The sequence below is a fragment of the Kogia breviceps genome, chromosome 16 (genome assembly GCF_026419965.1).
Source record: "Kogia breviceps isolate mKogBre1 chromosome 16, mKogBre1 haplotype 1, whole genome shotgun sequence".
NCBI classification, from domain to species: domain Eukaryota; kingdom Metazoa; phylum Chordata; class Mammalia; order Artiodactyla; family Physeteridae; genus Kogia; species Kogia breviceps.
The window spans coordinates 21,301,119-21,326,647 of NC_081325.1; the positions used below are offsets into that span (position 1 = coordinate 21,301,119).

General features: G+C 39.2%; 2 protein-coding genes across 2 annotated transcripts in view; one reads left to right on the forward strand and one right to left on the reverse strand.

Moving 5' to 3' along the window:
* Nucleotides 1-7,860: 7,860 nt before the first annotated feature.
* The window catches only part of LCP1 (lymphocyte cytosolic protein 1), a 138,136-nt gene continuing 120,467 nt past the window's right edge, over nt 7,861-25,529 (forward strand). The window contains exon 1 of the mRNA XM_067016626.1: nt 7,861-7,899. The gene's annotated coding sequence lies outside the window, so the exon portion shown is untranslated. The remainder of the gene's footprint in view (nt 7,900-25,529) is intronic.
* Nucleotides 18,003-25,529, reverse strand: part of LRRC63 (leucine rich repeat containing 63) — a 41,421-nt gene continuing 33,894 nt past the window's right edge. The window contains exon 9 of the mRNA XM_059042345.1: nt 18,003-18,246. Within this exon, the coding sequence (XP_058898328.1) occupies nt 18,003-18,246 (244 nt within the window). The remainder of the gene's footprint in view (nt 18,247-25,529) is intronic.

Below are 25,529 nucleotides of genomic sequence, written 5' to 3' on the forward strand. Positions count from 1 at the left end.
GGCCAAGTGTCCTGAGTCTTTCTCCTCACCAGCACTCCCTGAAATTCCCAAAGGAAGATGAATTTCCTCTGAGGTTCCTGCCGAATAGTCTTCAGGCTCCATCTGACGTGCGGTTTAGTAGAAGGGCCAGGGTTGCCTCCTGGATGGGGGCGTGATGTGGAGGATGAGAATGCTCTTTCAAAACAGACAGAAAGGGGTCATGTTCCAGCTGTCTCTGACTAGAAGAATATCTTTGGGACAATTACTTAAATTCTCAAAACCTCAGTTTCTTATATTGTAAACGTCCCACCTTGACGTTTGCTGTGTGGATTAGAGATACAAAGCTAACATCTCTGGTGTTTCCTCTTGTGGTAGGTAGAATAATGGTCCCCCAGAGATGTCTCGGTCCTAATCCTTGGAGCCTGTGACTATGTCATGTCGCATGGCAATGGGAGAATTTAGGTTGGCAGGCGGGGTTAAGGTGTGCGCTGATCTTGAGATGGAGAGATTATCCTGGATCATCTGGGTGGGACCATTGTTAAGAGGATAAGAATCCTCAAAAGACGGAGAAAGAAGAGGAAAAATTAGAGATGACAGCGGGAGACAGAATCTTCTCTGGCTTTGAAGATAGAAGGGTGTCATGAGCCAAGGAATGAAGGCAGCCTCTAGAAGCTGGAAAAGGCAAGAAAATGGATTCTCCCCTAGAGCCTCCGGAAGAAACACAGCCTTGCCGACACCGTGACTTAAACCCTACACCCAGTGAGACCCATTTCAGACATAAATCCTCCAGAACTGTACGATAATGAAATTGTCTTCTTTTAAGCCACTGATTTGTGGTAATTTGTTACAGTAGCTGTAGGAAACGAATATACCTTTCATCTGAGCATTATTCCTGCTTTCCTAGAGCAGCCTTTACTTATCTTTTGGAAGACATAACTTTTTGGAGGACATATCTCAGTGGTATTTGGGGGCAGAATATGCTGTAAGAAAGCCAGCCAGAGCAGAAAGCCAGCTTCTCTTGAGGGTGTAGCTCTCTCCTGCTGTTTCTCAGTTGCCTTTAGCTATTTGGGTTAGAAACAGTGGTTTCATTTGGGAGTCATCGCGCTTGGTAATTCAAACGTACTCCAAAATAGCTAATAATCTGATTTAGTTTTTCTCTTGCCTGATTGTACATTTTAGTTAGAGCTGCCCTCTTGCAATGTGTCAGGCGCTGTTTGCCAGGAAAGGGTTAAGGGAGCAGCAACGATGAGGTTCCCTGGTGCCTGGCAGTGGTGGCAGCAGACGGTTTGTGGTCTCTGCCCCTTGCAACACCCATCATCCTGTTTGATGCAACCCTTTGATGCAGTGTGAAAGGGCAGCGACCTGCTCTGTTTGACCCACTTCCTTATACTCGAGCACAGGTATTGTTGGGATTTGCATGTTTCGTAACTGGGTTTTCATTACATTGCATAAAATTCTCAGCATGTGGAGACGCCATAATATGACCATTGCCAGTGATGAGTTTATATAAAAAAAGGAGAAAATGCAGCGTGAGGCTCAACCTAGTTTTGACACATACTTACCCGCTTGCTTCCAATCACATGGGTGTGTCGCCTTCAGCTTCTCTGGTGATACTGATGCTGGTGGGGACCCGCTGGCTGTTGAGAAGAGGAACAAACTTTTCAGCGGTTCCTCAGAGTAAAGAAGCTGTTTCTATTTCTGAAACAAGCTGTAGAAGTGTGGGAGACTTTTAGCTTCCCCCTTTTCTAATTTTTAAAGAATAAAATAGCTAAGTCTGGCTCCAGGTAAAATAGTGAAGCGTTTAATCCATTTCCTTAAGATTTATGGCAGTCAAATTTATTTAATTTTATTACAAAATTAAACTAGTAGAAAATAGGAAATTTTAAAAAGACACTTAAAATAACCACAGTAAGATACCAGCTTCCCCTATCAAATGATTAAATATTTTAAATGACAGTCCTCAGTGTTTTGGTGAGTGTGTGGTGGAAGTGGTGACGTAGATTGCTGGTGTGTACATGAGTGAGCACACAAATTTTCCAGAAAGCCAACTGGCTTTCTGTGTCAAGAGCCTTCAGCATGTTTATATATGTAACCCTGAAATGATACTGTTCAAAATTCATCTTTTTAAACTCATCCTTTCAGTTTCCTTATCTCTAAAGTAGAGATATTAATAGAGACTATTTCATAGGGTCATTTGCGAATTAAATAATGGAAAACTCACACAATGTGTGCTAGACAAATGTTAGGAATAATTATTGATGAAAAAACTAAGAATCTTTCCAGATAAAAATTATTACAACACGGTGGCATAGAACTTTCAGATATTGGTACCCTGTGTGCTTGAACAAACCTAAAGAAATATTTTAGGAAGAGAGCTTTGGTCCACCCACTGCTCATTCAGCTCTGGAAATAGATCTCTTAAGATGTCTCAAAGTTACGTAAACTGGAGCTTTCGATTTAATTCAGACACATTGTCATAAAAAGGGTTAAGGACTTCTTTGACGTAAGAAAACTACACATATAATTTTTATGGATTGCTTTTAGGGTAAACTTCGTGTGTGTTTTTTAAGATTTTTTTTTTGATGTGAACCATTTTTAAAGTCTTTATTGCATTTGTTACAATATTGCTTCTGTTTTATGTTTTGGTTTTTTCGCCATGAGGCATGTGGGATCTTAGCTTCCCAACCAGGGATCGAACCAACATCCCCTGCATTGGAAAGTGAAGTCCTAACCACTGGACTGCCAGGGAAGTCCCTAAACTTCGTTTTCTGAGGGAACATTCTAGTGAGCACTCAGTGGCTGGAATTGTGTGTTTCATGTGGGCTGATTGAACTTTATCAGCAGCAGGTTTGTAGGTTTAGGATCTGGGTCTGTTTGAAGGTTTTCAGAGGTCTTTGATGACGAGCCTTCCTGGCCCCTAAGGAACGGCAATTCAGATTGCTTTGGCTGGTAATGATTGGGCTGTAGTTTGGATGAGCAAATCAAAGTCTCTTGTGAAAGAAAAGAGGAGAATTCGGAGAATTCGGCTGTTTGGGAAGACAATAAAGGGAGTGTGCAACAGGAACTGACAGAAAATAGAGAAGAGAGCGCTGCAAGTAGTGTTTATGGGATGGAGAGCTAGTTAGTTACCTGGGACTTTAGAGGGGATGTTCAGAATGGGGAGGGGCTGCCCGGGGAGGGGGGGAGGAATTGGGGAGGGGAGTAGACTGATAGCCCTGTCCTGGGTTCTTCTCATGCAATTGGAGCTGCCTTGAATATCGTCTCCATCACTGACCCACAAGCGTTCACACATGTAGAGACCTCCGTCCCGTCCACCGCTGAGCTGCATATAGGGTAAACCTGGGCTCCACCTGCCCTGTGCTTTGTCAGCTGAAAGATAGACCCTCAGGCTGGGACAGTGCTTAATGACATCCCCATTACCATTATAAGGTAATATTGTTTTCCTATTTTTTTTTTTTTTTTTTTTTTTTGTGATATGCGGGCCTCTCACTGTTGTGGCCTCTCCCGTTGCGAAGCACAGGCTCCAGACGTGCAGGCTCAGCGGCCATGGCTCACGGGCCCAGCCGCTCCGCGGCATGTGGGATCTTCCCGGACCGGGGCACGAACCCGTGTCCCCTGCATCGGCAGGCGGATTCTCAACCACTGCGCCACCAGGGAAGCCCTGTTTTCCTATTTTTTAAAAACCTGTTTGTCTTTTACACAGGACATGCTATCTGCTTGTGTCCATTGTGAACTATAAATAGTTGTAATTCCATTTGCTCTGTAAAAAGGGGGTCAAGGAGATAGATCCATTAGTCGTGATAACAAACGCCCTGTGTTATCATAATGGAATGAAAACAGCTGCCATCTAAATTCAGGGACATTTGGGGGTTCTTTGAGAAATCACCAAAAGGAATACTGTACATCGTTTTGGGTCTCTTTCTTGGTGTGTTGCCAAGTGGACAGGGAAAATGACATTGGAAAGTTCCAGTTAAGGCAGTTCTTTCTATGACACATGATGTTACAAAAAAGTGCCCTTTCCTGGATGCTGTTTCAAGGACTGTCTCTTATCGTGCTTTCTGGGCCAAGAGAATCTTCAGTTAAGGTCAATTGGAAATCTGGTGGCTGAGCAGATATTTCCCAAATAGATAATGACTTTTTGTAATTGTCTCTGTATCTGTCCTAGGCCTTATGGAGACTATTGATCTGTGTGCTGAGCCAAGTTTTGCATTACTAATAAATTACTGGGGTAATTCTTACTTTTTAGTGCCTCGCTCCTTAAATTAAAAGTGTATGAAAAAAAAAAAGTGTATGGCCGAAGCAAGAGTGACTCAGGGATCAAAAAAAAGCAATTAGTGTGCATCTCTTTTTAGTACAGAAAACACCTACCGTTTACAAGCTATGTGAAATTGAGCTAAAAAAAGTAAAGGAAGAAAATCAAGCTGACTGTCATTTGTACAGTTTCAAGTAAGCCCATGGTTCTTACTGAACTTTTAAAAATTAATGGTCAGTGGCTTAGCTGAGTTGCCAAGGAATACCACTTGTCCCCATAAAGTTTCAACTCCGGCTTCTGCAGAATTTTCTAACATCAAATTCCTGTATTTGAAACCCAGTGAAAATTTAATTGGTTCAGGTTTTCCCAGTGATCAGACACACTCAGCACATCACTGGGGAAATGTTGTTAAGGAGGGTCAGACGGCATTTCAAAACTGACACTTGGAGGAGACTGATCCTGTTCTTCTCACGCTCCAGGTGACAGGAAACGTCCTTTCCAATTTTCAGAGGCAGCCGGGGTGGAAAGTCTCTCAAAAGGGACAGGTGGCCCCGGGGTCCTGCACTCGTGCATTGTCCTTGGGCCATGAGGGCCCGGTGGCGAGGGGGCTGCAGCTGCCTTCTCGAGCGAGCGGGACCCAGTGAGGGCAGAGGCCGTTGTCGGGAAGGGGGCGGCACCGAGCAACTTGACCCCTTCTCTGCACAGCCCTGTATACCCACGTCCAAGGGCTGGTTCTTTCCCTGCCCCTACATGGAATTTCTGCTACATCCCAAAGTCCTCCTGCCCTCTGTGTCCTAAGCAGTACCATTTCAGTACCAAAGCAACCAGTCCAGTGAGATAATCACACTCGGAACTCTTCAGCAAGGAAGAACATATTGGGTCAGGCCTGGAATCCATGGGGGGGGAGGGGCTGTGATCCACTGCATTTGTCACCCCTCAGTACCCTCCCCCACCTTGCTCTCGATTGCTTAGCTATAGTTTCTGACCTTTCAGAGAGGTGCCCCGGGGTGGGGGAGGGGATTAGGAGAAAAGGACACGGTCTCGGGTCGCTGTCATGATCTGGCATTGTGCCATCTGGGCTTGGTGGATGCTCGAAGCCCTCTCCTTCTGGAAGTTTTGTGGGTTTCTTGGAGAGTCCGCCACGCCCAGGAATCCCCCATCGCGGCTCCCGCTATTCAGGCAATGCTTTCCTTCAGTTGCCACTTCCATCTCCCTCCAGCCCTGTACCTCCAGCAGTAGATCCCCCTGCAGAATCATTTGGCTCCACACCCCAGTAAAGCTCCCGGAGAGAAAACCCTTTCACAATGACTCCAGGCCTGATGCCGCCTCCGGTCACCTGACCCAACGGGAACCTCCTGCGTCCTTGCCCCCGAGTGTGGTCCTGCCGCTCGTGCCCAGGCTGTCCTGTCTCTTTTATCTTTGCTTGGCCACCTCGGGCCTGTAGCCCCAGTCTCTTCCCTTCAGAATTCTCTGCGCGTGTCCTTCACCAGTGCCTTGTGTTCGTGAAGTTCCAGTGAACATAAAACTCATCAAGCAGGCCCTAGAAACCTTTCCCAGTTGCCTTAAGGCAAGGGGGAAGCTACCTCCACGATTTCTTTTGGGTAGCTGGCGGATGCCTGTCGGTCTGCTTGTCTGTGACTATCACAAATCTAGTTTTGTCCACCTTATTTCCAAGCTCTATATAACGTTTTGACTTGAAATGTTATGTATAACGCCTCAATTTGGAAACTTATTTTAAGCATTCAGGCCCCCGCAAAACAGAAACACCAAGAGTCCCACTTCAGCATCCTGTTACAGTTGCTAACCCATATCAAACAATAGCTGAGAACCTAAGAAGTGGTATCAAATGCATTTATAAGGTGCTAACATGGAAACAAAGAAAAGCTTAGTCTGACAAGTTATACTGACAAGGATTCAGAGGCAGGTCAGGACCTAGCAGGTGTGAGTGTTAGGATTGATTAGTAATGTCTGCAGGGAGCTGGGGAATATGATGATGCAGGGCTTGGTGTCCGCCGTCCGAGAAGATGTTGGGGGCTCAATAACAAAGCAGATCTTACATGCTGTTCCCAGGATATCTTGGTTTGCTATTTAGAAGATTTTTTTTCTTCGAAGAGGTGTACAGAGGTACAAAAAGGAAAGTAATTGGACCAGGAGTGGTTGCTTTCTTCCTTGCCAGAGACCAGATAGACCCGTGTCTGGTGAGGTGAAAGACACGGGCCCCCTGCCCCACCCCACAAGTGGAATCACAGCAAATCAGTTTGTTTAACCTTGTTCCCAGCCTAACATATAAACCTAAGTGAAATCAGGTTTAAAAGAGCAGCTTCAAGGGAAAAATAAGTGAGCTCAAGACAGATGACTTTAGCAGGGGGAATATTACTCTTTGCTGGTATCGTTGATTGGAGTCACACAACAAGCTATGTTTGTTAGGGTTAGGTTTGGCTGGAGATAACGACAAATGCAAAATATCAGTGGCTAAACCAAGCTAGAAATTAATTTCTCTCTCATATACAAGATACCAGGTCTGATATTGTGGTTTACAGTGTCATCAGATACCTGGGATCCTTCTTTCTATTCTCAAGGTCACCTCATGGCCCAAAATGGCTCCAGTTGTCTCGTTTTCATCCTAGGCTGGAGGAAAGGGCAGAAAGGGTCTTCTCTTGGATCAATCTGGTCCCTTTAAACAGACTTCCTGGAGCCCTGTGGAAACTTTCATGTCTCATTGGCCATAATTTCATCATCAAATCTAGCCTCAAGTGAGCCTGGGAAATTCAGTATCTTATACTGGGAGGCAATGTGCCTAGCTGAAAATCAAGATTCTGGTCCTAACGAGGAAAAGGAGAAAGGAAATGCTGTGGGTTATATGTCTTCTGTGCCGCACAGGTAGTACTAGAAAAGCAATGGCTTTAAAATCCCTCCATTCTTTTGGTATATGAAACTACTTTGCAAATTATTAAATATTTAGGCAACGTAATCTGGTTTCTAATGGGTTGTAAGAGTTTGAAGTGATGCAAAGACAGGGCACTATTTGGTGAGAGATTAAATGAGCAAATTAGGAGTATTCAAATCGTAGTGTCTTTTTCTCCTGATAAATAACTTAAACATTGTGACCATATATCTGATTTTTTTTTAAATGAGAATGTATAGTCTGGCATCTCATCTGAGTCTGGCAATAGATCAGAATATTGTGAAGTCATTTTGCAATATGTTATTAGACTCACTTTCATAAAAATACAGAAGGTACCTGCTATGTGTAAGGCATTGTAGTAGAAAATACCTGAAAAACTAGCAAAAGGGAAAATGGCATACCTTATTTTTAAAAAGGAAAAAAAAGGCCAATCTATTAGAATGTAAATTTCATGAGGACAGGAACTTTTGTCACTTTCATTCACTGCTATAATTGAAGGGTCTAGGACAGTGTCTGGCATACAATAGGAACCCAATAAATATTTGTTAATTGAATGAATGACTGAATGCGTCCTAGAAAATGTTGACCTGTCTCCTACTCTAAAAAAACAAAACACAAATCAACTTGAAAGTATATATATGTATGTTTTTCTTTGTTTTTTTTTTAGGCCACGTCATGCGGGACTCTAGTTCCCCAACCAGGGATCGAACCCATGCCCTCTGCATTGGGAGCACGGAGTCTTAACCACTGGACTGCCAGGGAAGTCCTTATATATGTATGGTTTTATAAATATGTTTTTGAGGAGTGGTATATTAAATCATACTTAGAGCTAATAATTTAAAGATGCCATATAAAGATTTTCAAAGAATGCTTTTATAAAGAGAATAATCACCCTTATTTTGTTTGTTTGACAAATCTAGATTTTTTTAATATGTGACACTTGCATAAAGTGGCCTCAACTCCACTTCAGTGCCCAGAAGAGACAGAATATGACTTAAAACTAACATAGTTTTAAAATATCATATCAGCTCTATAAAACTAATTTTTTCCTATGACAAAGTCATAATGTTGGTGAATTAATGAATGAAATAAAGACTTTTTTCATACTTCTTCTTCCTATGAAGTATAAATCAAGGGAATCATTCTAGAGACTTCTCTCCCTCCATCATGTTCAACATCTAATTTTATATTTTAAAAATATTTTTATATATTTTATATTTATATATTTATTTATATTAATATTTATTTATTTTTTATATTTTATATTCTAAATATTTCCTAAAAATTCTCCTCTCTGCTATTACTCTTTTGGCTAGGTAGAAACCTTAGCATCTTCTCTGGATTTTTAAATCTATTTCCATATTTAATCATGTTATTCTTCTGTTAAAATCTTTCAGTGACTCTTCAGCCATCAGCGACCCTCCTTAGCATGGCATGGGAGTCTTATGACCCCACTCTGTTTATTTCTCTAGCCTTATCTCCCATAATGCTCTGCTATACACTTTACAACAGTAACCCCTTTCATTTGGTTCAACTAATGTGTCCTCGGGAAGTCTTCCTTGAATCCCCAGAATTGGCCTTGTGTGACCTCACTGTGCTCCTGTGGCATACAGGACACACCTCTGTCATAGTACATGCCACATTACACTTTATCCAAAGGACATATACTTCATGGTACCCGTCATCTAGTAGGTACTCAGTAAATCACTGGTGAATTGAACTCAGCTGGAAAAAATTTGATCTCCAGAAAACATTAGTTTGAAAGTTTTATTTAAATAGTAGTTAATGTGATTATTATTTATTTTCTTCTTCCATTACAAAATGACTAATCTTCGGGTCTCACCAGAAGTATGCAGCAGGACACTCTGAACCCTTTGTCCTCCCACAAATAATATGTTCCCCAACAACTATTTTCTGGTGAAACATATAACATTTCTTATTGGTGAAAAATAGGACTTCCTAACATGTTAGAAAAAGTGGTTAGATAGTCAAAATGGGTTGGCACTCCTGATTTGTGGAGGTATGGATTTCTGAGATTAATTGCATTGGGAACATTTGCATTGCTGGCCTAGCCAAAGGAATCCTATTCAAAGATTAGAAGTGCTTAACTAAGTGCAACTTGGAGAAAATAGAAAGAAGAATCAATTTTTTGTCATTAATCTCTACATCATCCCTCCCCCCAAATATAATGAAAACAACAAATCAGAATAATCAGAGGGGCTTCCCTGGTGGCGCAGTGGTTAAGAGTCCACCTGCCAGTGCAGGGGACATGGGTTCGAGCCCTGGTCCGGGAGGATCCCACATGCCACAGAGCAAACAAGCCTGCGTGCCACAACTACTGAGCCTGCACTCTAGAGCCTGTGAGCCACAACTACTGAAGCCCATGTGCCGCAACTACTAAAGCCCGCGTGCCTAGAGCCCGTGCTCCGCAACAAGAGAAGCCGCAGCAATAAGAAGCCCGCACACCACAACGAAGAGCAGCCCCTGCTACTCTTTGCTAGTGGCCCCGCTAGCCACAACTAGAGAAAGCCTGTGTCTAGCAACGAAGACCCAACACAGCCAAAAATAAAAATAGAAATAAAAAGAGTAATCAGAGATCCTCAATTGACATTCAATCAACTGGAAATGTCATTGTGTCAAGAATTTAAAAAGAGAAGAAATTGGAGAAATGTGTGTTTAAAATCCATTAAAAAAACAAACAGGGCTTCCCTGGAGGCACAGTGGTTGAGAGTCCACCTGCCAATTCAGGGGACACGGGTTCGTGCCCCGGTCCGGGAAGATCCCACATGCCGCGGAGGGGCTGGGCCCGTGAGCCATGGCCGGTGAGCCTCCGCGTCCGGAGCCTGTGCTCTGCAATGGGAGAGGCCGCAGCAGTGAGAGGCCCGCGTACCCCCACCCCCCCCCGCGAAAAAAAAGAAAACCATAATGCCCTTGAAGGCAGCCATCATGGTACAGGAGGAGGGAGAACTGGGCTGGGCCTGAGGAGACACATTCTGATGTTAAAAATAAGAGCTACCCTTTTCTCAGCCCCTACTCTGTGCCAGGTCCTGTACTAGGTACCTTATCAGTATTGTACTGAGCCGAGAAGCCTTGGGCCTCTCAACTTTTCTTGGCCTTATTGGAAGGAAGGACTCTGAATCTGGGCTTTGGGAGGGAATCAACTCCCATCCCCGCACGTCCTGCCCCGTGGTGACTGCCCACGTGGCAGGGGCTGCTGACTAGAACAGCTCCACACACATATGCCACCCTCGCTGCAGCTTTCCAACTGGGTGTCAACCCTCACTGCTGGGAGGTGGGAGGAGAGCGAAGTTTGGGAGGGATGGAGCGTTAGCAGAGGAGGGTGGTTGGGCTGTAGAAAGCCCGTTCGCTACAGGACACTTGTCTGCCCTTCATCAGCAAGTCAGGAAGGACCTGGCCTCCCGGGCCTGCAGGAAGCAGAGGCCCTGAGTGGTGCCGCCTGCAACGCTTACTGCAGCTGCATCAACTTGGGCTGGAGAAGGCCCTGGGGAAGCCGTGGTGGGGGGCTGGTGCTTCCCCATGCCTCCCTCTGTGATCTCTGGCCGACGGTGATTCCATAGAGTATCTTCAAATTGTCGCTCATGGGGTGTTGTAGGAAAGGCAGTTTATGAGAGTCCGCTTATCAAGAGTCCAGACTCAGGATGCGTGATGGCGGGTATATGAAACTAAAGCACTGCCTCCATGTGCAGGTTATGGTTAAAGAGTGACACCAGTGAGTGACCTCTGAGCATCCGCTGCCCGGGAGATGTTACATGCTTCTGCCTCCTTCGATTCTGAGCAGGAAATGACAATGTCCAGTAAAGGGGGCTTAGAAGGCCCTACTTGCCTATCCCCACCCCCTGCCTTTCGCCATAGCTGGCAAAAGCAGACTGATTCCACTTTTGGCTGAGAGAACAAAGCAGAGAGCAAGCAGAGCTGGCGTCCAGTTTTTCAGAGCAAGGGACAGTATTCCTTGGAGCTATATTGACCAAAACGCTGAGCTTGAAAATAATATTTTTTGAATAAGTGCATAAGCACTTATATCTATGACTAACTCCCAAATAAGGTGCAGACATTTTATCATAAACAGTATGGGTCACACAGAAACAAATGCCCCAGTAACTGAATTATTACGCTTATTATTATATGAATGAAGTCACTGTATGTTTCTGAATGGGGAGACTGTATTGTGTGGATATCAGTTTTCTTCAAATCCTAACCAAAATCCAAAATTGTTTGGTGAGGGGGAGAAGAAATAAAACAAAATAATTTTTAAAATTATAACGATTTTTAAAAATTATTATACAAAACAAAATAATTTTTAAAATTATAATACTTTTCAAAAATATAATAGTTATTATACCTTTGTATAATAACGAGGGTACAAGAATAACTAAAAAGTATTGAATAAGGGTAACAATGAGCGGGAACTTGATAAATGAAATATTAAGATGTGGTTTCAGTTAAAACAACTAAAGCAGTATGGTGTTGACATCACAGCAGCAAATTAATGGAACAGAATAGAAAGTATAAAAAAAGGTGGCCCTAACTATGTAAGAATTTAATGTATCACAAAGACAACATTTCATATTGGTTGGGTAAAGATTCAGTAGGTAATGAAAGAGAACACAACTTTGCAGCATTCTAGAAAGACTTGAATTTTGGAACCATACCCCGGTTAATGCTTCTAAAGTAATTTCGAGGTGGATCAAAGATTAAAATGTAAAATATAGATCAATATTTATGTAAATTTGGGAATAAGGAAGGACTTGTTAAGCTTAGCAATAAAAAAAAACATAAAAGAATAGATTGATTTGGACCAACATCTCCCCATTTTCCCAACCCTTTCCTCCCACACTCCCACCATCCCTGGTAAATACCATTCTACTCTCTGCTTCTATGAATTCAAGTTTTTTAGATTCCACATATATGTGAGATCATGCAGTATTTTTCTTTCTGTGACCAGCTCATTTCACTTAACATAGTGTCCTCCAGGTTCATCCATGATTCTACAACCTAAAATATAAAAATCTTCTCATCCAAAAAAAAAAAACCCCACTTCATATAAAAATAAAAGGCAGGCAGTAAGCTAAAAAATATTTTCATCATATAGGACAGAGGGTTAATGTTCTCAATACGTATAAGCCTTTATAGATCAATAAAGTAAACATACCAATAGAAACATCAGAAATAGATGTAAATGGAAAGTCAGAAATAATGATAAAATCATGACTATTTAACATGGACCCCAAATGAACTTTATGAGTAGTAAAAGAAAGTAAATGAATCATGTATACTTTTTGTCTAATTGGCAAATGAATATACTAGTTAGTTAATTAACTAAAATCAGTGATGTTGTGGGTTTGAGGAAAAGGACATTTCATAAACTGCTGGTGAAAAGGTTAAACTGGTATGAAGGAGCACACTTTCATTCTAACAATAAAGACTTAAACTTCTGTAGATGTCTTATAATTTTTAAGTCAAAATTACATTAAAACCAAATAAAAGCAAGTATAACTTCTGGAAAATATTTAGCTTTATAAGTTTTTATTGTTGCTTATAATTGATAAAAACTGAAGACAATTTATTTAACAAGAGAATATTAGACAAGTAAGTTAGGGCACTTCCATGATGACTTATCAATATTGGATATACTAACATAGAAAAATGTTTATATATATGTTTAGATATATTATATATATATATATATATATATATATATATATATATATATATATATGTATGATTGAGGGGAGAAAGACCCACAAAATATCACCATTAGTAGATCCCACAAATGGGGCTACTCTTCATTGTGGTGCATGGGCTTCTCATTGCAGTGGCTTCTCTTGTTTCAGAGCACTGGCTGTAGGTGCGTGGGCTTCAGTAGTTGTGGCTCGCAAGCTCTAGAGCGCAGGCTCAGTAGTTGTGGCGCAAGGGCTTAGTTGCTCTGAGGCATGTGGGATATCCCCAGCCCAGGGCTCGAACGCGTGTCCCTTGCAGTGACAGGCAGATTCTTAACCACTGCGCCAGGAGGGAAGCCCCTATACTGATTGATATTTGAAGGTTAAACCAGTCCTGCATTCCTGGGATGATTTTTATAGATGGGATCTCAAGGATGACAGTGTATGGCTGAGATGGAATGAGTAGACAATAGTATTTTACACCAAAATCTGCATCTCTTATTTAATCAGCATCTTGTCTGTGAGCCTTCTGGCCTCTGGAGACCAGTGATTCCCAGCTTCAGTGAGCTTCGAACAACCTGGAGAGATAGTAGTTATGAAGCTTCCTGGATACCATCCCTAGAGATTCTGATCTAGTAGGTTTGGGATGGATCTGAGAATCTGCATTTCCAAGAAGCTTACAAATGATGCTAATATAGAATATAATGCAAAAAAAATGTTTTTTAAGCCTACTGGAATAGGGGAGGTTCTTCTGTATACAAATGCATACTTATATGTGCTTATAATTTCTCTGGAGCTGGAAGCATTGTTGGCCTCTGAAAACTGGCTTCTGAAAAAAATTCAGATGAGGCAGACTTACTTTTCACTCTCACCTAAATCTTTTTTGAACTGGGTATTATGTGCTACTGTTATTCATTCAAAAGTAAATAAAACAAATATATATTCCCCCCAATTCCCTATTAAATATAAATGCACATACCTTTTGAACCAGGACTTTTACTTCTAGGGATATATCCCAGAGCTGTATCTAAGCATGTGCAAATGAGAAGGTTATTCACTGCAACATTTTTTTTTCATAGCAAGAGTACAAAAATTTGAAAGTTCGTTACTAAAGTGAACTGGTAAAATAAACTATATACAGTGCTCAGCAGAATAATATGCAATCATAAAAAATGATATAAGCTAATAATATGCTGATGTGAAACTATCTCTGTGACATAATATTAAATGGAAGGGTGCAGAAAGGAGCATGTATTATTTTAATATTTTATAAATAGTAGGAAATATATATGTTTATTAGCTTACATGTACATAAAATATCCTGGAAGAATATAAAAGGCTTGATATCATTGGTTGTCTCTGAGAAGGGAAATGAATGACAGGGCACTGGGGTTAAAGAATTTTTAAGATATACTCTTTTGTATCTTTTAAATTTTGAGTTACGTGATTTTAATACCTGGTAAATATTTCTCTAACGATACTTGGTAGATATCTTTCCATGTCAGGCAAAACAAAGCTATCTAAATTTTTAAGTGGCTGAATGATACTACCTTGTTGGATTTACCATATTTAACCAATTCTCCACTGATGAAAACTTAGAATGTTTCTAATTTTTCACTATTGTAAATATCATTGCAGTGAATGTCTTTGGATATATTTTTGCACACATGTACAAGTTTTCTTTTTTAAATTACTTTTAAATTTTTGACTGTGTTGGGTCTTCGTTGCTGGGCACGGGCTTTCTCTAGTCACGGTGAGCAGGGCCTACTCTTCGTTGAGGTGTGCAGGCTTCTCATTGCAGTGGCTTCTCCTGTTGCGGAGCAAGGGATCTAGAGTGCAGGCTCAATAGTTGTGGCACAGGCACGGGCTTAGTTGCTCCACGGCATGTGGGATCTTCCCAGACCAGAGCTCGAACCCGTGTCTCCTGCATTGGCAGGTGGATTCTTAACCACTGTGTCGCTAGGGAGGTCCTGTGCAAGTATTTATGAGCAATAACTTTTTACAGTTATTAGGATAAAAAATACACATATTAAATTTTGATTGTTATAGCTATTTAAATATTTAGTTCATCTTTTTGTTGTTTTTTTAAAAAGTCTCTGATAGCTCTAGATTTTAGCTGCCCAAAACATTTTTCCTTTCCCCAATTTTCAGTTCCAGAACTCTTCTTCCTTGTAAAGAATCTATTTCATGTGTTTGGGGAGGGGCTAATTTCCCTTTTCCCAGTTACAGAAATGTGCATGTGACTCAGCCAATCAGAGTATTCCATTCATGCACTTAGAATGATTTGTTCATATATGGACATGTGAGAACCATGTTGAACCAGTGAAAATCATCCCTAATATGTTTTACAGTAACAGTGGAGATAGATAGTGCCCTTTTCTCTGAGGTTCCTGACATTCCAATACACGAACCTGGAATCATCAGTGGTCATCCTTGCTACCTAGAAATGAGACAGACTTACAGAAAGGTGTTACTAAGAGGTAGATGATAGATAGATAGATAGGAAAATAGATAATGCCTTGATGACACAGTTTGAACTGAATTTGCTTGCCTGAAGACTCATGCACAAATGACTACTAATACATTTCCTTTGGTTGCTTCCACTGGTTCTAGTGAATTTCTGTCATTTATAATCAAGATTCCTGGGTGAATAGTCTAGTTCTCTGTCGGTCGTATGTATTACAGATGTTTTCTCCAGTATGCTGTTTTGTCTTTTGACTTTATTTGTGGTGGTTTTGGCTGTACAGGAATTTTTAAAAATTTTACACAGTGAATCTGTTCATCTTTTCTCTTGGGTTTCATTTCCTACTTAAAAAGATCCTTCTCATTCTTATTTTTTATTAAGACCCTATTTATCTCTTTGTATTTTCAATTTTGAACTTTAGGAATCTGGAAATTGTTGTGTGTGGTGTGAGGCAGATACGTAACCCCGTTTTTTTAAGTAGAGTGGTACATTATTTCAGTGTGTACATATATCTGTCAAAGTGATTATCTCTTGTTCATTGGGTGGTGGCATTACAGCAGAGATTTTGTTTTCCTCTTAGGTTTAGTTCTGTTTTCAAATATTTCTGTAATGTATGCCTTTAAAAAAATTTATTTATTTTAGGCTGCATTGGGTCTTCGTTGCTGCACGCGAGCTTTCTCTAGTTGCAGCGAGCGGGGGCTACTCTTGTTGCAGAGCACAGGCTCTAGGGCACGTGGCCTTCAGTAGTTGTGGCGCACAGGCTCAGTAGTTGTGGCTCGCAGGCTCTAGAGCACAGGCTCAGTAATTGTGGCACACGGGCTTAGTTGCTCCACGGCATGTGGGATCTTCCCAGACCAGGGCTCGAACCCGTGCCCCCTGCATTGGCAGGCGGATTCTTAACCACTGTGCCACCAGGGAAGCCCCTCTATAATGTACGTCTTACTTTCAAATTAAAAAACACACTGTAAGTTATTTTTTTAAGGTCTATAAGAGATCACTTAGAATCCAGGTTTGTACTAACCATGAAGAAACAGCGAGATTGAGCTCTAAGTATGTTTCATGTTTGTCCAAATGTCTAGGTATATTTGTTTCTCTGCAGTGTCTCTAAGATATTGTAATTTCCCATGAACCCTATTCTTTGCTGTTTATTCTTATTTCAGTATGACACCACCCAGTTACTCAAACCAAGAAACAACATTTTTTTAAAATAAAAAATGAATATACTTTTCCTCCAAGAAATATTTCAGGGACAAGTGTAAGCATTAGTAGGCTATATGCCACTAAGATTTAGTGAATTAGGATTTATTTTTTTAAATCTTGTTTCACAATTATAGGTGTATTACATTTTTAATGAATTTATTATCATGCTATAAATATCCCCTTCTGGATTACATGTGTGATATGGTAGTTACTTCTCCTACATGAATAATTTTATTCTTTTGCTGGAGAATACCTTGTATACTTCTCAGGCAAGGTTTTCCTATTTCTGCTTAAAATTGAATTAATTCTCAAGGAGAAGAATACAGGCATCCCAATTTATTGAATTCATTAGTCAGAAAAATTATTTTGCCTGGCTTATTTTTTTATTTAAATGATATTACTACATGATATGCACAAACTGACATAAAATGTATTTTCTGACATTCTCTAATTATACAATAGTTGTATAAATGTAAATCGTTTCATTTCATCAGGTTTCATTAGCAGTGACATTTTAGATTTAAGTTAACTGCACATAAAAGATATGCCATATATGAAACAATTCTGTGCCTTTATAAAATTGTTTGTTATCTCAAAATGCTCTTTTTTTGTTTTTTGTTTTTTTTTTCTGTATGCGGGCCTCTCACTGCCATGGCCTCTCCCGTTGCAGAGCACAGGCTCTGGACGCACAGGCCCAGCGGCCGTGGCTCACGGACCCAGCTGCTCCATGGCATGTGGGATCCTCCTGGACCAGGGCACGAACCCGTGTCCCCTGCATCAGCAGGCGGACTCCCAACCACTGCGCCACCAGGGAAGCCCTCAAAATGCTCTTTTACCTTCCTCTTACTAAATACTAATTCTTAAAGCCTCAAGTTCTACTGTATCCATATGTTGCTTTGCATGTAATTTTGTACGTTTTACTTTATTTTCTTGCCAGACTATCAGTGAAAGCCTACTGAGTGCTGGCACTAGCCTAAGGAATCAGACTTTATGAGATGGCAGTCAAGATAATTGAAAGATTGTACCAGTTTTCTTAGAGCCTGGGTAATGAATTCAAACAACTAAATATAGTACTGGAATTAATCTTTTATTCTCCAAAGCAATCCACAGTTGAGATAGTTGGCACTGGACAAATTTCCACAGAAATGCACAAATATTGAGAACTTGGGTACATGACTTTGAATCCATATGAGGCCCAAACCCCACTGATGACTTTGATTCCTATCTTATCCCTGAGAATGGATGCATAAAAAGGCCAATTGTAAGATAAATACTTTTTGCAAAGGATTCTAATAACATTTTTCTTTTTATAGTAAACATGCTCTGAAAGAAATTTTCTAGATCTTCTTTGAAATCCCCGAAGACTTTTTACTAATCATTCTTAAGTAAATATTCTGCAGATTCCCTAACAATCGCAGACTTTCATTAGGAGCTAGGATTACAAAGAGGATTCACATGAGAAGACATTTATCTTCCACACAGAACCTGTGCTCTCAAAGACATGAATGATTATATACGTAAACTTTAATGGCTTTTAAAGTGGGACTCATAAATCACTGTATGATTCATCAACTCGGGATTTAGAGATATTCTTTTACCAGTAACATTATTGAAAACAAAATTGCTTTCCTTTACTTTTCTGTAGCAGGAAGAGGAACAGACATAAAATATAACAGGAAACTGTGTTACTCCAAAAATATTGCAGGATCGGATGATGTGAAAACCTTCACCGAACATTGGACCATGACACCATTCACATTGGGATGTGCTGCAATGAAGGAAACATCAAATCTACTAAAGGAAAGACATTTTGCTTGATGCTATGTAAGACTCAAAGTAGTATAAAATATGGCCTTTCTCATTATCGATCTTACCATCTCATTGAGGAGCTAAGACATACACAAGTGAAAAACTAAATGCTAAAAAATAAATATATGTGTATAAAAGAATCCTAGTTCTCTAAAACAGAAAAAGTATAGATTCATAGTAAGAAAACACCCTAAGGACAAATCCCAAATGGAAGACAGTAGTTTTCCTTGGACCTGTTCTCCTGTGTGATCACAGGGAATTTTAAATTTCTTCATAATGTTTTTCTGTATTTCCCAAATTTTCTATAATAAATACATATTATTTTTATAATTAAAAATAAATATATCATTTTAAAAATAAAGGGACTGTTGTAACCTAGTGTAGGATTAGTGCTCCACAGTGGGAGAGGCCGCAGCAGTGAGAGGCCCGGCTGCGTACCACAAAAAAAAAAAAAAAAATTATCTTAGTAATCATTTCATGATGTGTATGTATATCAAATAATCCTATTGTACAATTTAAATATATACAATATTGTAAAAAAAAAAAAAAAAAAAAAAAAAAAAAGACAAAAAGCAAGCCTCCTCTGGCCTGGAATTGTAAGAGAGGAAAAATATTTTTTCCTCTACACATCTTAGGTTCATTGGCTGGGGCCCTGGAAATTAAATTTGTCAGTTTAAACTTGTCAAACAGCTTATCAAGAGAAAAAAAGTTTAATTATGTACACATACAGGGGACTTTCTCAAAGAAATGAGACTCAAAGAAGCAGCCAAATGATTGAGGCTTATATACCATCTTAGGATAAACAAAGGAAAAGGGCATTGGGGCTTCTGAGAAGCCCAGTTATGGGAAGGCAAAGGGTGGAAATATATGGTAAATAAGGGTTGTCTTGTTATACAGCTAAGAGTCTCTCAGGTGATAAGAGTTGTCTCCTGAAGTAGTTCTCTTCCTGGTGTGAAAACATTTTACAAACGGAAATTTCCAAAAGGGGAAATTTACATTCTATTTTAAGGTAGTTACTGGGAGGTAAAGAGCTTTTCCTGCATCTGTTAGATCTAAGTTGCCTTAAGCTCAAAATAATACCTATGTCAAAGAAGCATATTTTGGGGTGGCATATTCTGGTAGCAAGAAAGTAGAAAAATTCAGAAGGTCCAATATTTGCTATAGTCCCAGAAAGAACACAGAAAAATAGAAGATAGAATTTTCAAAGTAATAGTATAAGAAAATTTCTCAGAATTAAAAAACATGAGTTTCTAGATTGAAAGGATGCATCAAGTACTGAACACATTGAATTAAAAAAAAAAAACTCACAAAGGCACATCATCATGAAAATTTTAAACAACTAGCAAAAAAAGAGAAGATTCAAAAAGCTTGCCCTTCCAAAAAAAAGGTATAGGTTATATATAAAGGATAAGGAATAAGAAAGCTGTAGATCTCAAATAAAAAATAGAAAAGTAGAAGATGATGAAGCAAGTCTCCAAAATCCTGAAGAAAATGATTGAACCCAGAGTTTTATACCCAGCCAAATTATCAATCAAGTCTGAGTGCAGAATAAAGACATATTCAAATACGCATGGTCTTAAATTTTTATTTCCATGCATTCTTTTGCAGGGAGCCACTGGAGGGCTGGCTTCACCAAAATGTGGAGGTAAACAAAGAACAAGGTATCCAATATGACTATAGTAAAGGAAATTCCAAGATAATAGTGAAGGGAAGTCTTGGAATAACAGTTGTGCACCAGATCTAGACAGCAACATTTCTAGATTAGGACAGAAAGACACAGGGCTCCAGGATGATGTATTAAAAAAATTAATAGGACTGATAGCCATATCCGTGACATTCATACTGATAAAGATTTAAATAATTCTATCAGAATTTTCATGGCAGAATTAATGATAAACACATAAAGCAAAGTAAATGAATAAAAGTCAATTACTCTTTCCAGGAAAAACAAAAAGTTGTACAGTAAAAGAAATATATTCATAGTACACTGTGTAGCCTAACTATGCATTACTTAGATTTTATAATAATTTAAATAATAATTATTGATTTAACTTAAAATCATTATTTTACTCGAGAAGTATTAATCATTTATTATGTCGCCAGAACTATCCTAGGTACTGGAGATAACATTAGTGAAGAAAACTATCATGTATTCTTCTCTTCATGGAGTTTACATACTACAGGACCAGCCTGATATTAAATAAAATAATTAGATAAAATATAAAATGAGGTGATGGTAAGTGCTAAAGAGAAAAATTAATGCAAGGAAGGGGGAGGAATAAGGAGTGCCAGTAAAGTGAGGCATAGGATGCTTGAAATTCTAAACTTTCTGTAAATAACTATATTGTGAGGTTGGAGGAAGAAGACAGGTATATATGAGGGCTGATAAGAGTCCCATTACCTATCTTGCTTAGTAGGAAATTTAGAGATAATAGCTAAAATTGAAAACACAAGAAGAATGACTCAAGGATGCTATTTAAAAATACAGAGGCAGCTCCAAAATGAATCCTCATATATGTGGTCTAATGATTTTCAGTAAGGGTGCCAAGACAATTCAGTGGGTAAAGGACAGTCTTTTCAACAAATGGTCCTGGGAAAACGGAATATCCACACATAAAAAAAATGAAGTTGGACCCTTACACCATATCCAAAAATTTACTCAAACTGGATCAAAAACCTAACTGTAAGAGTTAAAACTATGAAACTCTTAGAAAAAAATATAGGAGAGGGACTTCCAGGTGGGGCAGTGGTTAAGAATCTGCCTGCCAATGCAGGGGACACAGGTTTGAGCCCTGGTCCGGGAGGATCCCATATGCCATGGAGCAGCTAAGCCCATGCGCCACAACTACTGAGCCTGCACTCTAGAGTCTGCCAGCCACAACTACTGAAGCCTGCGCGCCTAGAGCCCGTGCTCTGCAACAAGAGAAGCCACTGCAATGAGAAGCCCGCGCACTGCAACGAAAAGTAGCCCCCGCTCACTGCAACTAGAGAAAGCCTGCGCAGGGCAACAAAGAACCAAAGCAGCCAAAAATAAATAAATAAATTTTTTAAAAAATATATATATATATATGGGGAAAAGCTTCATGACGTTAGATTTGGTAATAATTTCTTGTAAATTACACCCAAAGCACAGGAAACAGAAGAAATAGATTAAGTTGTACTTCAGCAAAATTTAAAACTTTTGTTCATTAAAGGACACCATCAACAGTGGGAAAAGGCAACTGACTGGGGAAAAATATTTGTAAATTGTATTTTAAAGGGGGTTAATATCCAAAATATATAAGCAACTACAACTTGACGAGAGAAAACACAAACAATCCAATTTAAAAATAGGCAAAGGACCTGAATAGACATTTCTTCAAAGAAGATACACAGGTGGTCAAAAAGCACATGAAAGGATATTCAACATCACTAATAATTAGAGAAATGCGGTGAGATACCACCTCACACCCAGTAGGATGGCCAATATAAAAAACAAAAACAGAAGCAAAACAGAACATAAGTGTTGGAGAGGATGTGAAGAAATTGGAACCCTGTGTACTGCTGGTGGGAATGTAGAATGGTGCAGCCTCTATAAAAAGCAGTGTTGCTGTTCCTCAGAAAATTAAAAATTCAATTACCATATAATACAGTAATTTCACTTCTGGAAATAGAAGAAGAATGGAAAGCAGTTATTTGTACAACCATGTTCATAGCAGTATTCACAATAGCCAAAAGGTGGGAGCAATGCAAATGTCCTTCAACAGATGAATGGATAAACAAAATGTGGTGTATCCATACAATAGAATACTATTCAACTTTTAAAAGGAAGGAAATTCTGACACATGCTACAGCATGGATGAGCCTTGAGGACATGATGTTAAGTGAAATAAGCTCATCACAAAAACAGACTAATATTGCATGATTCCACTTATATGGGGGGGTTTCTGGAGTCATCAAACTGATAGAGACAGAAAGTAGAAGGCTGTTTTCCACGGGCTAGGGGGAGGGGGAGGTGGGGAGTTGTTCTTTTATGGGTATAAAGACCGATTCCAGTTTTGCAAGTTGAAAAGACATCTGGAGATTGGATGCACAGAAATAAAAATGTGCTGATTGCTAAACAGTACACTTTAAAATAATCAAAATGGTAAATTCTGTGTTATGTGTATTTTACCACAATTGAAAATAAAATTTTAAAAATATGAGAGCAAACACCCAGAGGAGAACTTCAAAAAGTTTGGCAAGAGGTGACTCTGGAGGTAAAGAGTGAAGGGGGATAGAAATACGGGCAGGGGTGATTTTCATGAAAAGACCCGTAGTAAACATTTGATCTTTTAAACTAAATACTTGTGTTGATAAAAGATAAAATTATTTTAAAGAGAAGAAAATTTGGTTGAGCAGGTCCCCTAAACTCTTGAGGAATGTCATCTTCAGAATAAGGAAGTTTAGTGGCCTGAGTTATTTCCTTATTTCCTCTAACTAAATAGTTTTATTACTGTCCCCAAGTAAGTGATATATACTGGAGAAAATATGCTGGTACTAATAAAATCACATGGAAAATTAAATTGCAACATTTAATATAATTTTATCAAAAAATTCAAAGACTTTTGCACAATAATGAAAAATAGAAGGCTATGAAGATGTTAAAAAACATACTGAGTTATCTCTAGTAAAGATGACTTCCAAGTATTAAGTATGATCAAGGCTTTATAGTTTAGTGGAACTGAATAATACTTTTGAAACTTTAGTCTGTATCTCTAAGTAAACATTTCTATCATTCTCGTGCACAAGGAAGTTAAGGTAGAATCCTATGGAACGTGAGTCTTCTGACCCAACTCTCAACAAAGGCAGATTTCTCTGTCTGATTGAGGTGATAGAATGCAGGTAGAGACACGGGGAGGCAAAATGCAAAGAGAAGTTGTAGGGGTCAAAAAAGAAGCTCACAGCTGCTAATGGGTAGGGCCCAAGTCACTGGGGTGGCGGCAGAAGCTGGGCTTGGAGCAGCCTAGGCGCAGGCATTGTACAGAGCCCAGAGCTGAGCCACCATCCAGACTCAGCAAACGTAGTACTTGGGATGGAGGTTGGAAATTAAGGATCAAAGCCAAGAGTAGACGTTAGAGGATGAGAGTGGGGTTGGGTGACAAACGCCTCCTTCGTTGTTTCTATTTTTATTAATATCATGACAGTTGTCCTTGATTAGATTGAACCCCTCATCGTTTTTATTCCTCCCTCTCTTACTTGCCTCACATACTCAGGCAGCCGTTGAGTTCATTTTACCTTCATAATTTGTCTTGTGTCATTGCCTCCCCATTTACTCCTATACCTATTACCTTGGTTTAATCCCTCCTTTCCAGTTACAAGAGCGCTTTAGGTGAGCTCCACCCAGCCTTCCGCTACTCTAGTCCATCTTTGACACTACTGCCAGGTCTGCTACTGTCACCTGCAATGGCTCCCATGACCTAAAGAAGAAACCGCATCAGTGGTCTCCATAAGCTAGCTCCAACCTTCCTTTTTAAACTTACTTTTTGCTATTCTTCATAGATGTTTTGTTCTGGCTGGACATTCACTTTTCTCTTTGCCCACGTTCCTATTTTTACTCAACTTTGGTTCATTTCCCCATTTGGTTCCCTCTTCCTGGAATGTCTCTTCAATACAACACATATTTCCAAATATATAAATTTTACCTGTTTTTCTAAGACTCTTTTCAAACACAGTTTCATTTCTAAATCTTTTCCCTATTTTCCCAGCTGTAGTTGTAATCTTTCCTCCTCTAGCCCCTTTTATTTGTAATTCATTTGTCACTTTTTATTTACATGAAAACCCATCCTTGTAAAATTTCCAAAAAATACAGAAGCATACAGGGAAAAAAGCACAGAATTTCCCCTTTATTCCTCCTTTAAATCATTCTAACTCCCCTTTGCAGAATAACTAAAGCTCATATTTGGTGGTGTTCCCTCTAGCTCCCAGACACGTGACTGTTTTTTACATAAATGGCATCTCTCTTGTTTATGTGTTCTCTCTGTATGTATGTGTCTGTGCATACAGCTTGCTTTTCTGACTTAGAAAAATGCTTTGGACAGCTTTCTATGTCAATACATTTTGTTTTACTTCATTCTTATTAACAGCACCATAATGTTCTAAAATATGGATACACCATTTTATCTTACCACCTTTTTATTGATGCACACTTAGCCTGCAGTTACTATCCCTCTACCTAACTGTGTGTTCACATATAACTATTTCTGTAAGACATATTACTAAAATTTAAATTCCTGTTTGAAGGAATATGTAAGATACTGTCAAATTAACCTTCCACAAAACTTCCACCAACTTGACAGTGCCACCAATGATGCATGATAATCCTGTTTCTGGCCATGCAAGGGCAACACTTAATATCAATCTTTTTAATTTTGATAAAACGGGTAGGTAAAAAACCCTATTGTTGCTATTTTACATTGCAGTTCCTTGGTTACTAGAGAGATTTAACATTCTTTATGTTTATCATCTATATATCGTCTTCCATGAATTGCATATTCCTATCATTTAGCCACTTTCCTATGGGTTATATCTTTTCTTGTTGATTTGTGGGAGATATATGTTTAAACAGTTATAAGCATTGCAATATCTTCTTTCAGTTAATAGCTTGCCTCAATATTATTGATGGTTATTATATTATGTAGAAACATCTTGTGTCAAATTTATGAAACTTTGCTTTACTGTTTATATTTTTGAGGTTTGTTTAAGGTATCTTTCTCTGCCTTGAAGTCATATAGATAGTCTCCTATACTTGCTTGTTAAGGCTTTAAAATTTTGCTTTTCATATTTAAGTCATTAATCCAATTGGAAATGACTTTGTAAATGATCGTAACATATACATAGCAGAAACATAATTATATACTTCTTACTTATAGATGATAAGATGTTTCACTGTCATTTATTGAAAAGTCTATCCTTTGCCTACTGATCCACAGTGCTATTTTTGTCCAACGTCAAGTTTCACATGTACATGAGAACATAACTGGGCTATGTATTCTTCATTGGTTAGATTGTCTTTCCTTGCATGTAATATCAACTGTATTTCTCTAATTTTATAAGTCTTTATATCTGATAGGCAAGTCCCTAATGTTAGGCTCCCTTTTCAGGCTTGCATTGGCTATTTTGGAGTCTCTGCTTTTCTATACACATTTATAATCAGCTTATCAAGTTTCTCAGAAAATTCTGTTCAAATTTTGACCAGAATTGCATTGAATCTATAGCTCTATT